Source organism: Hyalella azteca, unplaced genomic scaffold (genome assembly GCF_000764305.2).
Source record: "Hyalella azteca isolate HAZT.00-mixed unplaced genomic scaffold, Hazt_2.0.2 contig6926, whole genome shotgun sequence".
NCBI classification, from domain to species: Eukaryota; Metazoa; Arthropoda; class Malacostraca; order Amphipoda; family Hyalellidae; genus Hyalella; species Hyalella azteca.
In genome coordinates this window covers 624,558-642,937 of record NW_025937066.1, presented here as the reverse complement: position 1 = coordinate 642,937, position 18,380 = coordinate 624,558, and the positions used below count along the sequence as shown (strand labels likewise).

Here is an 18,380-nt window from a genome sequence, read left to right as displayed (position 1 = left end):
TTTACGAGGTGCGAATGCGAATTTATTTACAAAGTTTATGCACGTGTTACCCCAAATCTCTAATTTTACCCTTAAACAGTCAAACGGCAACAATAAAATTTGTCTCTACTGTAAGTTCAGCACGTGTTAATATACAGTCTGACCGCTTTGACTTATGTAATAAAAATGAAATAATAATATGTAATATTTTATTACTTTTTTATTGAAATTAATGTAAATTTTTAAAATTATTTTTGCTCTTTATTTTTTGTTATCTGTTCATCACTGTAGCACTTCTAAATTTCTGATGTCTCTAATTGAATTATGTTGAAACTTGTGCAATGCTAAAGTTTATAACTATTTGATATTAAAAATTTACATGGGCATTGTTTCAGGTATTTATGATTTGTAAATCTGAAAGGTAATTTTGTCAGATGGCTAAAAAAAATGTAGCTTTCAGAAATGTCTGGGTTGTGGCCAATTTGGGCACAATGTCAACGTTAATAACGTTAGCACTTATGTCAGTGCTACTCTGGATTCATACTTAATAAATTGGTTTAAATCTTGAGTTATTGAGGAAATTAAAAATGAACTGATTCCAAAAAAGCTCTGGTTTGCCACTATGCTAGGAGTCTAGGACAAATGAGTGAAATGACAATGACATTCAAAAGAATCAGATTGATTTTGATTAACCAACATTAGCACACAATAGTCTAATAGATATTGCCATCAACTTCATATTTTTTTAACACAATAAAATTACCTGATTCTAGTTTTGTTTACAGCAAGAATTAAATTTCAAATTTACTGACCAAGTGTGCATTTATTTGTTGAGTGAAAGGTGCAAGCATAAAACTTCAAAGTGGTTAGGTACTTTATAGAAACTGAGCAAGGTAGTGTACGTATTTTAAGCCTTTAAGAAGTTCAGTTTTTGCCTCAAATAACGATGTTGGGTAGAAAAAGTGGTCTTGGTGGATCGAAATAATATATGAACCTTCGAAATTAGAATTCCATCCTGCACATTAGAGCGGTCAAACTGCTTTATTACATGTTCAGTTGACACTTGCTGTACAATCGGACTGTTTTTAGGGTGAAATTAGTTATTTGGGCCTTTTGGGGTAACACGTGCATGCAACCTTGTAACTAAGTTTGTGGCTTGTAAATAGTTCGTCATTACTCAGCGTAAATGGCATTTCATTAAAAATTACCCGGCAACGCATCTTTAAAATGGCTGGCGACGCTTTGGGCTTAAAAATCCATATATTGGCCAATTGGCGACGCTGCATCCACCCTCTGCATAGTGGCCATAGACATAGTGACAAACCAGAGATTTTTTTAGAATCAATTCATTTTTAATTTCCTCATTTACTCAAGACTTAAACCAATTTCTTATGTAAAGATAATGCTGGTATCCATGATACTTTACTGGTCTACTTATAGGACTCAAAAATGAACTTGAGGGAGAGTCTAAAAAACTCTCTGCTTTGCCACTATGCTTTACTTGTCTACTTATAGGACTCAAAAATGAACTTGAGGGAGAGTCTAAAAAACTCTCTGCTTTGCCACTATGATAGTGGCCTTACGGTGGATGCCTGAAAGTGGCAACTTATGTGGCCTGAAAGTGGCCACTTATGTGGCATTGACATTTGACAGTAATCATTTTGATTTAGCCTAATCATTGCCAGCCCTGATTTTTACCTAAGACTACATGGCTCTTGTCCCAGTCCCAGTTAAAATTTTTGCCCACATTTCAAGAAAATGTTGTCCCAAAATTCCAAATAGCTACATAGGCCAATTCGGCAATTCCTATGGCCCTTGACTAATTTTTATTTCTTAAATGAGGAAATACTTAAACACCAATTTGGCCCACAATTTTTCTAATTCAGTACAACATTGTAATTACCAAATATGGCCTCAACATTTGTCCATATTGCAGATAATATCATCATTAATCGGTAGAATAAATAAAAAATTTTACCTAGTAGTTAAAGAAGAAGAGTAGGTTTTTTCCTTTTCAGGATGCCCAAGCCGTTTGTGAACCCTGTGGGACCATACAATTGTGAAATTGAAAACAAAGTTTCGCTGCAAATGAGCTGATGCAATCTAGCATGTTACAGAGTGCGGATAAAAACGGAAGGCGGGTGCACGTAAAGAATTGTCAATTAAATAAATAAGTTTAAATCATCTCATGTCTGCTCCTAATATTAAAAATGCATAGCAGCATGGATAAAGAAATAAAAATACACGGAAGAAATATCCGTATCATTAAAACTCCTACATTAGTCTTTATTACAATTTCTGCTTGCGAGCGTTATGTAGCCTGCCTAAGTCATTAATTTAATGGAGGGGGATTTGCAGCTATACAGACGGACAGCTAGAATATATTATCTCCAGGTATTATATAATTTTGCATTTTACTTTTTTAAATACACTCAAACGTTTGTGTTCACTTATGATTGTAAAATGGCATATTTACAACTCCGATAGCCAGCCGGAAAATCGTTCGATGTGGGCGTTTGTCAGCTCTACATACATATTCTTTCCAATATATTAAAAATCCACTATGTGAGCACCACATATCGAAGGAAAAATTTTCCAAAATGACGTAAATTTCAAAATTTTGTTTAGTCATAGAACATTTACATAATCAAAAAGTTTTTCACGTGCTTGCGTTTAGTTTGAGGAAAGTGTATTCCTTTGTGGCATCAATGATCAATCTGATACCTTGCATCATATGTCATTTGGAAGTCAACATTGCAGACTGATCAGTCCGTTTGAGGAGTATTTTTCCAATTATCAGAAAAAATGCGTTTATTGCTTATAATGAACGTTTTTTTAGCTGTTAACAGTCTGCGTAAGGTGAATAAAGCATTTTAGATATTAATATATAAGTTTTATTGCAGGTATATGCTTTATATTCAATGGTATATATCAGAGATCACTATTGTCTATTCAGGTAACATTTTCCGAAGTTAAGTATAAATATGTACAATAATACATTGTAATTAAATGTAATTCCACCATTTTTACAATGTAATAGTTTAACAAAAAACATTAATTACAAAGGATTTGGGGCGTAGTGACCCCAAATCCTTCAATCACCCCTCTAGCCTTATAGCATAGGCTAGAGGGGTGGAAAATTTTTTGTTAAGAATGAGATGAAAACAAGGGAAAGAAGTTCAAGAACGAAGTTATTTGGTCGATTACATATTGCTATGCCCCACTTCTGGCACTGTAGTTTCAAGGTATATTTTGAATATTGGTATTTTTGAGGCCCCGAATAATTATTTGCGTCCTATTACATTACTATTATTACAGTAACAATTATTTTATCATTGCTTGATTGAGTTGATTCTTTATGCCCCGCCTTCGTTCTCACCAACCTTTTCCTCTTCCTCATTCTCCATGCACTCTCATATACCGCTTACCACTCTCAGTCATAGCAGCAGTCAGTCAGTCAGTCACCCCTGCTGATAGATCCACTATCATTGCAAACCATTCGACTCCCGTTCGTTCATGCATCACACAATCACCCTCATCACTATAATGAGTTTAATCCAGCATCACCCTCTTCATATCTAGTCGCTCACTCTCATTTGCATCACACTCCATCATCAGATGCTCCACAGTTTCCCTCTCACCGATCAACATCCATTCTTTCCAGTCGTACTTTATATCTCTAAATAAATGCGTCTGAATAATTTATTAATCTGAAATTTAATTTAATCAAATCAGAGTTCTGGTATGCAAAATGCACGTTGAGCAACTACTTTGAAATCTGCCGTGACGTTTTGTTTAACTTCTGTATACATGATAATTGATTATTTCGAAAAATTGAGAAAAGAGTTTTTACGTAAATAAATAAAAGTTCTATTTTCAAGGTGTCAAATTTTTGCAGTAGTTGGCTATGGGCCTTGGACAGAACATCAGCAGTCTCCTCAGTTTGCGTGTTAAGGCAGCCCTGTAAATTGTTACTTCACGTTTGTTATACCGCACTTACACCGGAATAATAATGTTTACTTTCTAAGATAAGCACAGAATTTTTTCTATCAACCTTAATTCATGATTGGATTCGTCTTTTGAGACTATGTGTGAATGTTTTTTCTCTAATGTAATTGTCGTAAATGGTGCATTACTTCTTCTCAATTCAGAGTTACGCGCAAGAACCAGCGACAAAAAGCGAGGATTTGTGCAACACTTCGGAACCCAAGTGCAACTTAGTACTACCGTGGTCAACGGATAGTCCTATGGACCTGAGTCCATTGATTTCCAACTCCCCTTTCCAGTTCAGCGACTTTTCAAACAACAAGATCGTCATTTCCATATGTCGTGCTCTGCCATCTGCATTTTGTGGCGAACAATCAACAACAGCTGGTGCATGCGTTACGATGAAAAATAACGTCAATGTAACCATCCTTGCAGGAATGTCCAGCTCTGATATTACGTGGAATCAGGGTAAATTGGGGATTTTCTTTGATCGACTTCCAGGAAGCAACATGACCACTGAAATAATCTTCATTTGCAACCACTTCGAGACAACGATAGGAAAGTACAAGATGACGTCAAACTTCCTAGCAGAAACCATCCATATTACTTGGTATACCAACGCAACCTGCTTATCTCCGACTCCTTGGATGATTTACAAGCAAGACGCTTTCTTTAACCTAAGCTCTCCAATGGAAGCATCCAGGTTAACTTTTCTGCCAGTCCCTGTCACCAATGAGACCTTCATCTTTGGCTTATTCCAAGCGATACCTCCGTGGGATGGCTGCGAAGACGGAGCATTAGCATGCCTGCAGCTGGCTACCGGAGGCGTTGGGCGTCAGGCTGGGTTGACGTTAGGCCGAGTGCAGCGAGGGCTGAGGGTGCTCGAGAATAACTCCTTGGAGATTCTCTACGTGGATGGAGATCTGTGCCCGGCTTGTCCTGAGCTTCGTCTGTCAACACGCATACTGTTCGTCTGCACCATCGGCGAGGTGAGTGCATTGATAATAGGCAATCATCCATTGATATAGACATTTGGACAGAACGGCTTATAAAAATGTACAGGATAATAGTTTCTTGAATGTTAAGTGCAGTGAAACATGACATACTGATATGTGCTCAAGGACTTAATTAGGGAAATCATTGACTAAGCTTAATGCTTAATTGATATATGGTTAGAGATTAACCGTTTGTACAATAATGGTAACTCTAGTCTACTCGATTTTTATATGAATATCATTGACGACGGTTAATATATCGCATGCGGAGAGTTGAAAAATAAAACTTTTTACAGAATGACCCAATGCTGACCGGGATGTCCAACAATAGTTGCGAAATGAACGTTGAGTGGCACACGCGCTACGCTTGTCCTATCCAATACTCGAGCCTCCTGAACGCCAATGCCGTGGGCAACGACGAACAAACAGTATTGAATAACTTCACCAACTTTACGAACGTGCATATGAATCCAAGGATGATACCATTTGAAAATATAGGGATAAATTCATCCCGGACTTCTTTCAACGTCCAGACAACGAGAGGTGGAAATGCGAACGTCTCCCAATGCCCGCCGGCCGATTTCAAAAGTACTTGCATGAAGGCGATGATAGCGTCAACGATATCATCATTCTTTCTTGGAGCGTTGCTCGCGTCGTGCATCGTGTTCATTTGGTATTGCGCGACCAAACAATCTCCTTGTGATGTGAATAATCGCAGGGACCGGCAAGCCTGTACTGGAAAACCAAGTCGTCGCAGAACTTCCAAGAATTGCCGCTCGTCTTCACTGAGCAGCAGGAGCGGGAGAAGCGCGTCTCTGGGAAGCCTGAGTAACCTGAGTTCCAGCTTTCGTATGCAGGAATGTGACGTTAACATAGAGATGGGTCTCCCTAGGGGTAAATATGAGTGCTCGAGGGCTGAAGCGCGGGCCATGAGGCTTGCCAGGTCTTCGGCCTGGAACTCCATGCCGTGGAGGAGGTCGAGTGACTCGGCCAAGTGTTAAGACTTGCGACGAATTATAGCACGTGATTTTGGCAATGATTGTTCGAGATCGACGCACGGGTTTTTTTAATTAATGCTTGTTCAAGACCGACGCGTGAGTTTGTCAATGATTGCTCAAGACCGACGCGTGAGTTTGTCAATGACTGTTCAAGACCGACGAGTAAGTTTGTCAATGCTTGTTCAAAACCGTTGAATGAGTTTGTCAATGCTTGTTCAAAACCGACGCATGAGTTTGTCAATGCTTGTTCAAGACCGCCGCGTGAGTTTGTTAATGATTGTTCAAGACCGACGCATGAGTTTGTCAATGCTTGTTCAAGACCGACGAGTAAGTTTGTCAATGCTTGTTCAAAACCGTTGAGACGCGTGAGTTTGTTAATGATTGTTCAAGACCGACGCATGAGTTTGTCAATGCTTGTTCAAGACCGACGCGTGAGTTTGTTAATGATTGTTCAATATAGACGCGTGAGTTCGCGAATGATAGTGCAGGATCGGCATAGGGAAATAAATACGTCAGGGTGAATTTGTTTGTGTTGAGTTTCCTGCGCAGGTGAAATGCCTTCTGATTTATTTGAATCTTGACTTAACCCTGTAGATGTACTATGGGGATTACATCACATTTCTTGATGTGTAACGCACAGAAATAACCTGAAATTATTTATTATTAATTATCTGAAATGAAGTGGTTGGTCACATGTAGTACTGTAACATAATTTTCAGGTGCCAAGCTCAATGATTGTGAAACCGCGACTGTCATTTGGTCAGGAGCAGCTAAAAGCGTCTTATCAACAGCTGATGTGGCAAAGGATAGAGTTTAAATTATTGACTATTTGTGTATGATTAAATATGTCGAACACATTGGTCAGCGATGCAATAATCATATTTGTTAAGCAATAATCACATAGTAGAATATTTATATCTCGAGTCTGAATAATGTCAGGCAGCATTATTCCTGTATTAGAATATTTATGTCCCGAGCCTGAATAGTGTCAAGCAGCATTAATCCTGGTGTACAATATTTTGTATCAAGTTGTTTATTTTGAATTAAGTAACCCAGCACTATTTTGACTTTATCTTTGATAGGCAGGTAGTGCTTGATGGCCATTAAATGTTTTATTCTTAGATCTCGGGAAAATTTGCTGCTTTGCATGTCCCGTAAACATCACGTACAATATCTGATCACCAATTTTAATCAATGACCTTCACCACAAATAAGTATTTTTTGCAAAAACTGACCTAAAAGTCCCTTATTTACAGGGCTAAGAAGGGAGTGATCTGAAAATAATTTGATAATAAAAACATTAAAAGTAAGAACATGAGTGGTAGTGTTAAGGGAATGATATTTACCATAGAATACTTTTGGTAAATGAGGTTTATTGAGAGTAGATGTACTGTACATATTTTAGTTCAGAATAAAAGGACAGGATTTTGATCACGGTCAAGAAGTTATGAAGGAATATCATTCGAGTTCTGCATGGCTGGATCTTACATTGAACGTGAGAACAGATTTACAGTGGCTGTTTAAGTCACCGTTTTCAGATTTTTTTGCGAAACTTTACTACAATATAGATTATTACGTTAATAAAAATTAAACAATCATGCCTGTTATCTTTTATATTGATTAAAATTTTAATAGTCGTTGTTATGATTTTATTTTTTTTTTCAGTATTAGGGAACTTGTGAAAGAGAATTGGATGTGCGAAGTATTTCAATGGAAGCGAAAATTATTTTTGCGCGAGAACGTAAGCTGCAAATGTTCATTATCCAAAACTGATTGCTATCGCCGTATGATATATAATAATTATAAATGTTTGAAGCTATGTGTTGTTTCCTTTACAAGTTAAGGTTTCATACACCATATGTTTTTGATCTTAGGATTTTCAAACATAAATAGAAACGTTCATTTTTACCCAATTTATGCGAGAGAGAAATTCATTGGCTACGAATTTAGATTAGAAACGCTTGTAACAGGAAATCTTATCGAATATATAATTGATCGTTCCATATAATAATCGTAAGTTCATCCGCGTCATCTAGAATCATGTAATAATCATGATTAGTTCGAACGAGTTATACAAGTACGGGCATACATTCGTTATACAAGTACAGTCATACACGCGTTATACAAGTACGGGCATACACGCGTTATACAAGTACGGGCATACACGCGTTATACAAGTACAGAGACAGGCGCTACACTGTACCTTAACTCGTATAGCTGTTACAGTTCATACAGCGCTACACTGTACCTTAACTCGTGTAGCTGTTATAACCAGAAGTAAAATATTCTGTACGCAGAAAAATAAAGTATAGTGCATAATTTTAATTATATACGATTGTTTCTCTAGGAAATTTTATGCATTTTGCCTCAACTGTCAACATGGCCCACGGCACGGGAAGCTGGCGCATTAGCGCTGGCTTATAATTTTATTATTTATTCAGTTTACGCTTAGCTAAGAACAAGAAGAAATAAATATTTGCCATTTTAGTATAAAAATTCCACATTATTTCGTGTAATTTTTTTGTGCGCTAGAGTCGTACTAGTTTTTTTACTTTCTGACATCTTAAAGAACCTTTAAAAACGATTTTACAGGTTCCACGTGCGACGCCTAAGGTACAATTAATTTTTAAAAAATCCACAATTCAGATGTCAGTCTCAATTTAACTCTATCATTGAGATCTAAAGATTGAAGTCTCCTCTTAGGTCCAGTAATCGAATAATTTAGTGGAGATTCTGCGTGACCCCTAGGCTGTGTTGAAAGTGTTTTCCGCTGTCGTCTTTAGGCGTTTTTTTTTCTGACAAAAGTTCTATAGATATGAAACTATATTCGTCTCATTTTTAAATGAAGCATGTCATGATCATTAACACCAAAGTTCATCTTTTTGGTAGAATATAGACCCGCATGTTATTTTTACGTAATTTTATTGTATTTTCCATTTAATTTATTTCGAAGGGTTTCCTGAGGCTGTCACCTCTTCTTGGTAGATTTTATGCTCTTTTTCCTACCGATTTTCTGTAGCCTGATTATTTGGAGTACCAAAGCTTATTATTATCATGGCAGAATATGAGCTCTTCGTATTTATATTACCGTCCAGACGTACAATAGCCTGCGTCCGGTGAATATCCCTTCATTATTCAAGCGCTCATCTGCCCCCACAAGATACGTCAGAACTGGGGTAAAACTGGGGAAAATCTGGGGTAAAATATTAACTTTGTTACCCCAAGCCAGAACCAGGAGGGAATTTTCTCATTGACTCAGTGATCGTGACTCCAATGCAAATCTTTAGAGTCTTAAGCTCTAATGGAAAATGTCGATATGAAGAACGAGAAGAACTTGCGGTTACAAAAACATATTCATTTCTGCAGTCTGTTTGCGGTCGTATCTTTTGCGAGATAACAACTTCGAACTTTTCATAGATTCATGGAACATTTACGAGATACTATCACTGAAAATTTAAATTGCTCGTGTATCTCTGAATATAAATTCATCTCACGAACAAACAGTCTCTGAAAATATCATCGCAAAATATCTTCGTGAAGTTGATTTACCCTTTTTGTTATTATTTCTCCGCACTCACGAGACCTAATGATTCACACCAATTATGTGATATATTGATATTTTTGTAGCAATTACATTTACTATATTAATATAACTGCAAAATAGAACAATTACTTTAAATGTCATTCACGGCGCTGCGTCCACGGCCACGCAATGAGCATCGCCTTTGCGCCACATCGAAAATTTTCACAATTTGCTGGAGTTCAAACCCACGACTCGCAATTATTGTTGGAAATTCCATAGCATTAGTTGTTTTTTAATTTTTATAATTTATTGTTTCATTATATTGAAGCCAAGAGCTAGAATAAAAGATAAGAGTTTGAATTGTTGCAATGTTAGTAAAACGTTTCAAGCGATTGAAACTATTGAGATTTTTTACTGTTAATTAACTAGCTTTATTTACTATAGAAATAACTAAGACACTTTATTTAGTACCGATATTGTATCCTAAATACCCGGTTGATGCAGGCTTAGAAAATTTTTGAAAGTTCATGTTTTCTGTACAGTGGTTCAAAACATTTAAATCAGTTCTGAGATTAAATTTAATTCAGGATAGGAAATACAAATTCATTACTTCAAGAGTACGTATGTATAATAAACCTTGTGAAACAACTTTATGAAAATTTAAGAAATCAGCATTCCCGCGAGTGTACTTTACAAAATATTCATTCTTTTGAAATAAATTATTTTCTTTCCAGCCAACGTTCAGGTTCACTTTTTTCATGCGGTTGCTTACCTCCGAAGTAGACACTGTTTTATTTTAATGCATTTTCGCCGACTCCGAACCCTTCACAAATTTTAAACACGAATCATAGTCTAACAAAATTTCTTGTATATGCATCGTTTCAAAGCATTTTCAGTAAGTTACATTGACGATACCCAGAAGCCCTTCTTATTTTTTCTCGGTGTCCAAATGACATTCAAACGAGCTTTGAATGCCGCGCAGTATCTTACAGCGACGCTTTCGGAACTCATGATAAAAAATTCATTTTTTTCTTATGCCAGGGGGAAGTATAATAAAGCGGTTTGTAAAAGAACTTTTACTTGCTCATGAATCTTGGCCGGAAATTCAGTTTATGCTGAATATAAAAGAAATATGAATATACAAAAAATATCCGGAAAAAATGTTTCAAAATATAGTTCAAGTTGGAGAGACACCGGTGCTCGACCGGTTAAAAAATATCTTATCACCGAAATTCAGGTGATCAAACAGCGTTGTGTTATGAATAGTTTAGGAATATTATATTTTTAAACCTCCTTCTCGTTTAAAAACATATCGATTTTTATCCTGCAATAAAATCGAGAAATGACATAGGATTACTTTTTTATTGCATTCGATGAGCAGAGTTTATACAAGTGATATGTTTTATATGTTCGACATTTTTTTCTATGAATGACGCTTATCAATGACAAAAATGCAACACGTTCATTGATCAATTTTCTAAATTGCGAATAACTTGTCCCTAACTTGATTACTGACTAAAACTCAAATGAGGTTGTTGTCGCAGTGTTGTCGCCATACTTGCATACTGCAGCCAACAAATTTATTCAATAATGAAGATGCGACCAACAGAAAACTTCAACATCGTCTCCATGGACGCCACAATTGTTTTATCGTACCTAATCTATCAGATCAGTAGGCAGGAGCAGAATGAGATAACACGAAAGGTGCATTTGAATCCCCGTAGATTTTTACAAATATTGCGCACGGGCTTTTGAAACACGGAAACGTTTCAGAATATCTGTTCGCCCAACACAAACGAAATGCCTGGATATATTTTCTACACTCAGATATACGAGTGGGTCAGACTGTCCAACAGCGACACACTTAGTTGCCTACAGCACGAGCAGAGAGCTGACAATGCATTGATACGTCCTTGTAACGGGACAAGCTGGGTTAGAAGCTAACACTTTGGTAAGAATTGCATCACAATTTGGACAAAGCCTCACTCATTTGTCTGAGTATATTACCGTCCATATATCTCTTTGGTTAATTTTTTAGCCCGTTTTACGACGGGGATTTACGCTAGGGGCTCTGAAATGTAGGCTCAATGTTACAATAAAAATTGTTCCGTTTGCGCGAAAATGGAATACCGGTGAAAGCACGAAAATATTAAATATAATAACAGGATGGCAGATTTTCAGCTACAGAGATCTACGCTAGCGGCACGGAAATGCGAGTTCAAGGTTTTTATAAAAACAGTCCCGTTCTGAGTAAAATAGAGCACAGTGAAATTTGGATTTGTCATTTTGCATGTTCTGCAAATAGATTAATAACTGGTTCATTTTTAATACTATTTTAGTAGGTTTTAGAAAAATAGATGGGTAATGTTGGTCAAAAGGTGACACACCTTCTTCACCACTGCGCGAGCAGAGATCGGGCGTAGCACAAACAACGGTAAAAAGTGCATCGCTATTTGAAAAATGAGCCTCTCATATCTCTGAGTGTTCAGCCTAAGAGCTACACTGAAAACTGATGCAACGCAGAAATATTTTTTTATTGTGGAAAAGAGCGCAGCTCGAGTTCATGCCTGCATGTTAATGCCACTGCGGCCACACGGAGCTTCTTGTATTACACATCTTGTTTAACGTCTCTTGTTGTTATACATGAGAAAATATTTAACATTCTCGTTACATCGTTTTACATTCTCTTATGATGCCGTCATATATTGCCTCCAGCATTGTAGAAGCTCCACTCCAGCATTACCAGCATTATATCACTGCCATAACAATCAGAGGCTGCAATAATAACAACAATGACAATCATAACAATAATAGCAGCCATAACAACAATAACAGCCATAACAACAATAGCAACCATATCGACTATAACAACCATAAGAACCATAACAACCATAAGAACAATAGCAGCTATAACAACCATAACAACCATAACAACCATAACAACAATAACAGCTATAACAACCATAACAACTATAGCAGCTATAACAACCATAACAACAATAGCAGCTATAACAACCAGAACAACAACAGCAGCTATAACAACCATAAGTACCACAACCATAACAACAATAGCAGCCATAACAACCATAACAACCATAGCAACAATAACAACTGAGAGGCAGGCAGGTTTAGTCATAATTTACAGCAGAAGCAATAGAGCAGCCAAGTCCTTCACTCGGCTGTAGCGGCGGTCCTGATAAACGTCTGTCTCGTTAGCAAGCAACCCCGTATTCTATTGACCTCTTGATGAATGAGATCCTCTGATCAGCGGATAGAAATACGTAACGTATATAATTATAAAGTCAACATGTGAGAGTTTTTCTAATAGATATGCGCAACATATTCACGTTTTATTGCGTGTTTGAATGGACAAAGACCAACCGTAATGATTGGTAATCAGGATTCAGATTTTGTTATAAAGTGACGGACTGAAACTCTAGTCGACCAGAGCGTCCATGGGCAGTTTCCTTCGCAGAAAAGATCAAAAGTCTCCATCTCACGTTCAGCACTAAGAAATTTGAATGAGTAATATTGTCTAAAAAGTGATACACTTTCTTACCCACAACACTAGCAGAGAGCCGACGTAGCGCTGACAGGTCCTTTTGCCGGGACAAACTGAGTCAGATGACCGAAACTCGGGCCAAAAATTCATCACTATTGGGACAATGCTCTCTCATTTTACTGAGTGAGAGAGTGCCAGGTTGTTTGTTTTCCACTGCGCGGCTTAGGCGTTAAAACTAAGAGGAAGAACTGAGCATATCGCTGTCGGGCTTTCGGGGCAGGAAGGAAGCTGAGCGTTGGCAGACAAATGGCCATTTGGGCAGGAAAATGGACCTGAGATGCGGGAAATTCCCTAAAAAATGATACTCTCTCGGGAAATTGAGGGAAAAATGGGCAGTGGGAAGATGCTTTGGCGAATGTGAAATAAGTGAAGCTTGTTTCAATAATAGTGAAGAATCATCACATAAATTTTGTATTTATGAAAGTACTCTCAGCTACGTGTTGTGGGAGAAAATCTTACCATGCAGAGGCGTTTTAAGAGTAAATATTTACAAAGATTAAGTAAACTGAACATTCAAAATAGATGTTTTCTTTCAGGGTAGATCTAAGATTATAGATAATTTTTGGATGACTTAATTTAGTGACCTTTGAAAATTTAATGAACATTGAAGCTTCAATTTTTGGAAAAGCTTAAGCTAAACTTTGCTCTGTATTATGATTAATCACGTAATTAATAGTTAATCATAAAAATAAATCCCCTAATAAATAATAACATAATGATTAAAATTATTCAAAATGAAATGAAAAAATAAATAAAATGCAGCTCCTGCCTGGGTCTCGCTCAGTGAAGACAATTCTAATATTATTAAATATTAAACTGGCCGTGCATAAACCGACGATATGTTACTTTCATCGTAGATAAACTTGATTGAACGATGAATGAAGGAATAATGTTCGATGAATATTCGATGTATGTACGATGAATGTTCGATGAGCGTACGATGAATGTTCGATGAATGTAGGATGAATGTTCGATGAATTTACAACGAATATTACATGAAACTAAGGTAAATGTAAGATGAATGCGAGATGAACGTATAAGATGAAATTAAAATTTTTTAATGAACCTTTTCAGTGGTCTATTCCTCATGCGCCCCTATGGTTTACTTGTTTATCCGACCTTTAGAAGGTCGCTCCGTGCGTAGGAGGTCATTTCGTATGCACACGTGTCGCATGTTTCAGTCTATTTAAGAGACTTGGTACGAGAGCTTCGTACAGTTCAGGCATTTGGTTACGAGAGGAAAACAAACCTGTATATATTTTAGTACAAAAGTCTGATTTAATGAAGCCTCTTTCTGTACCGGCGTCTGTAGATATTTGAAGAAAAACTTCGCGATTGATTGGATTTATTATGGAACTGATGCTGAATATTTCAACACAAAATACCGAAGGGTTATGATAAGAATTTAAAGACCGAAACAGAAGTTTGTCAATTATTCAGAGAGAATAAATTGAATCAGATCATTTTAGCGTGTCAACCTATTTCAAAAGCTACATAATTGAAACAAAATACAATAAATACATTCTGAGTCCAGATACTCGCAGGCTGCGTCAAATAAATTCGCATCTACGCAGATCTGCTCAGGGAATTTTAAAAATTAAAATCGAAATTTTCTGTATAGTCCAGCCAATGTTGTCAAGAAAAATCCGTCCATATACAACACAGATCCTCTCGCTTCTAAAGTTCGAATTTTTCGTTTTTCTGAATTGCATAGAAAGGTCCCTGGGTATGGCCATGTTTTCGCCAACAATTTGGCAATTTTTCAGGTTATGAGACAACATGTTAAAAGGATTTTAAAAGCAAACTCAAAGTTTTTACATTAGGATTCCTTTTTAACGATATGAAGTATATGAAAATATTTATGTTCAGGAGTATTTGACTGAAAAAAATTATTATCAGGGATGAATCAATTCATCAATATCATGAGATCTTCAAAAAAAATTTCACTACAGACTAGTTCTGATCGAGAAGCTTGGAGCTCTGTTAAGCCAGTGTATATTCAGGCAAAAGCCTGTTGAATCGAGATGGAAAGTCATTCATAATGCATCAAATTTTACCTGTTCATATTTGTCGGACTGAATGAATTACTATACATCTTAATTAAATTTATTATCATTTAAAGCAACCATTCTCTCATCTCGCTATATTTCGAATGACGATTCATCTCAATTCTAATAGGTATCATATTTCCTTGTCCGTAATTCGCTACGAGAGAAGACAGTAATTAACTAGGGTGGAAAATTAAATATCAGCTCAAGTTTCTTCGGAGTTTGCAATGGCAGAAATAATATGAGCTTCGAGATCGCTGCGCTGCAGTACGTATACGGGGAGCATCTGATCATGAGGGTACGTTTCCCACAGACGTACAGACGAGGGCATTGTGGAGGAAGCTGGGGGACTTGAATTTATTGATATATTATTATTATACTTATTACTAAATATTAAATTATTATTATTCATTTATTTATTTAATATCATTATTATTATCTACTATATAATTATTATCACGTTATTAGCTCTTTATAAGATCCAATTCTCAACCCCTACGGCGCTGGTTGTGGCATTAAGTGCACCTCGGTAATCCTGCAGTCAATAGCAATTGCTACGTCTTATTAGAATATGATCACTCGTACACTCGAATTGAGAGAGTCAGCAAAGCACTCTATACAAGCATTATTAAGTTAACGTGTCTGTTCTTTCAGAGAATGGTTTTTATAATCGCATCCACGTAATTCGCTAACCAAAATATGATATTACACATGCGCTAGAGTATCATATACATCATTATTAAGTTCACCTATCTCTCCTCTCAGAGAAGAGTTTATATATTTTCCTTCAGTTAATCCTCTATTTGAAATCAGATGTGATAGCTTTACCAGAGCCTTCTATGACATCATTATTAAGTTCACGTATCTATCCTCTTATGAATGCATTTGCTAGATCCACGTTCGCGGATGCGGACTCTGAGCCGCACGCAAGTATGCCGGACGGCCTGTCAGGGGCACCGCCGTCCGGAATACCAACGAGAGTTTCCACAGTTCAGAGAAAGCCTAGATAATCGATACAGTCCATCGAGCAGCCTGCATCAGAGCCTAGACTGGCTTTGCTTCAACGCTAATTCTTAGATGACGATGATGGTGTTCAATATCTCTTAACAAGAAACTCCAGACCTCAATCTCCCTATCCAATTTTATCCGACCTTCTATTTTCTTTTCTCTTTTCAATCTGTTCTTTTTTCATTTATTGTATTATTTTGTAACCTTTTTAGGCCGAATATTGCAGGCTGGTCTCAAGGTAAACAAGATTTAGATGCTCAGCTTGAATATTTTTACAGTGCAGACGCCTCACCGAAGTCTATTTTTAGGAAAAACTTGTGATTTCCTCTTAGACCTAGCAAACTTCAAAGATTTTAACGTAGGTATGTTGCATTTTTAAATAGTTGCGATTTCTTTCAGTTTTGTATAATTAAGCATTTTTGAATAACGCAATCTACACGTACTGGCACAGGTTTTCAGTAGCGATACGAGTATAATCTCGTGGGAAAATGTCAGCTGAAAGATACTTTTTTAAATTAACGACTAGCGTCAACACAAGGTTGGGGTAAATGACATTTGAAATGTATGTATAATGTAGAAATGTTGATGAAAATATGAAATGCTGAATAAAAATACATCCGATGTGTTGTGCTCGTAGCTGAACTCCCGAGACAAAGAAGTTTTTCCGAGGTTTTATATATATAACGTCACTGAGCGTGTCAAAAATACTCTGGACTCAATTAATAAAGAATGTAATTTTATATATATGAATATTGTTGAATCTTGAACCACACTTCAACCTACCCGACCTCACTGCTCAATTCCGGTGTTCACAACAAGTTAAACTCTTCTGCTTGATCTGACTCTAAAAGATCTTAATATAATTATTATTCAGTCATCAATGATATAAGACTGATTTACACTAATTTTTCTTTTATTTCACTCAAATCTTCAAGCATCCCAAAAGTTTACCATCGAAATAATTATTCTAGCTTCCAATGTTTAATTTTCGACACGAAAACCTATTTCGAATCGAAAGAAGTGCTACTGGCGGTAAACTAGATAAAGCGCGCTGCAACTAGAAAATTCGGAGCTCACGAATAAATATTTTACTACCAAAATTTCTAATATTAATTTCACTCGAAAAACTCCAAAAATGCAAACAAATGAAATCTTACAAATACTGTCCAAGTTAGTGAAGTTGGTCATTCATGTCTGCATTCATCATTTGAATGAAGCTCTTCTACGCCAATGGTGAGTCCTTCTTCGTGATTGGTAAGACATTCGTTAAAAAAAATTCAACACCCGATGATAAGATAAAAATTAGGATACAATTTTAAGTAAAAACGAGCGAAATTCTTTATGCAGTTTATCATAAGTTAAAAGCAATCAATGAACTCCGAGACCGAAACGAGATTAACTGTACTCACCCAGGTCCAAAATACTGCAAGTTTAAGCATGAGCGCTGCTGAATTTATTGCCGTAATTCGAAGGTGAAGAAAAAAGCAGAAAACAAACTTATTAATTAAATAAATCGCATCATAATTCATTACCATGAAAAGGAAATAACTATGCTATTTATCACAAATTAATCACATGCAGATGGGCAAGATATTATGTCACTCGCGGTAAAGCAACGCATGAAGAAAATAGTGAAAATAATAAATACTTCGAAACCAACCCAACACGTGAGCGATTACAAAAGAAGTTATAAGCAAAGCTTTTTAAACCAACAAGAAGTTGAATCGTTCTCATTGTGCCGTACTACCATCATGGTAGTTACCTCGTTCACTAAGACTAGGAAGACCTGTAATTACCATGAACTTCTTATCAACAGAGAGTTTGCGTTTCTAGAGCTTTTCCATGCGTAAGAGTCAGTTCACGTAGATGGCCACCAATCATATAGCCTTCAATTGGCGGCTGTGAAATGCAGAGCACGAGTTTATCTCATGGAGTGATCTATGGTGTGGACTGTGTCGTTGAGTGTGGTTAGGACAACTTTTCAAGGTAATTTGTATTTGTAGGGTAACTTTTCTTCGCCCTGTGGCTAGGTAACATGTCGCATCAACTTTTCAGGGTAATTTTTCTGTGACAAGTGTCTAGGGGAAACTTTTTTAGGGCAACTTTTTAGAGTAACTTTTGTGTAGCAAGCGGCTAAGGTAACTTTTCTTGTAACAATAAAAAACGTATTTTTTCCTCAAATGATAATCATGGGTAGGGAATGAATCGTATTCCACAACAGTACGTGGCTTGATGCATTTAAAAACCAAAACTAAGACAAAATCAACACTCGGAAAGAAA

At 36.6% G+C, this 18,380-nt stretch overlaps 2 protein-coding genes across 2 annotated transcripts in view; one reads left to right on the top strand and one right to left on the bottom strand.

Moving 5' to 3' along the window:
• The window catches only part of LOC108680234, a 17,090-nt gene extending 14,999 nt beyond the window's left edge, over positions 1-2,091 (bottom strand). The window contains exon 1 of the mRNA XM_018169018.2: positions 1,958-2,091. The gene's annotated coding sequence lies outside the window, so the exon portion shown is untranslated. The remainder of the gene's footprint in view (positions 1-1,957) is intronic.
• A 650-nt stretch (positions 2,092-2,741) lies between these two features.
• On the top strand, positions 2,742-6,277 carry LOC108680230 (cation-independent mannose-6-phosphate receptor). Its single transcript, XM_018169015.2, has 3 exons — positions 2,742-2,838; positions 4,131-4,955; positions 5,258-6,277. The coding sequence occupies exons 1-3, from the start codon at positions 2,785-2,787 to the stop codon at positions 5,960-5,962; spliced, it is 1,584 nt and encodes a 527-aa protein (XP_018024504.1). The 5' UTR covers positions 2,742-2,784; the 3' UTR covers positions 5,963-6,277.
• The last annotated feature ends 12,103 nt before the right edge of the window (positions 6,278-18,380 follow it).

What these genes read in the sequence shown, in the direction of transcription:
- LOC108680230 (XM_018169015.2), top strand. Translation starts at nt 2,785, where the DNA reads ATGCGTTTATTGCTTATAATGAACGTTTTTTTAGCTGTTAACAGTCTG. An exon ending in CTGTTAACAGTCTGCGTAAG is followed by an intron (nt 2,839 to 4,130) that starts GTGAATAAAGCA and finishes TTCTCAATTCAG; the next exon opens with AGTTACGCGCAAGAACCAGC. An exon ending in TCGTCTGCACCATCGGCGAG is followed by an intron (nt 4,956 to 5,257) that starts GTGAGTGCATTG and finishes AACTTTTTACAG; the next exon opens with AATGACCCAATGCTGACCGG.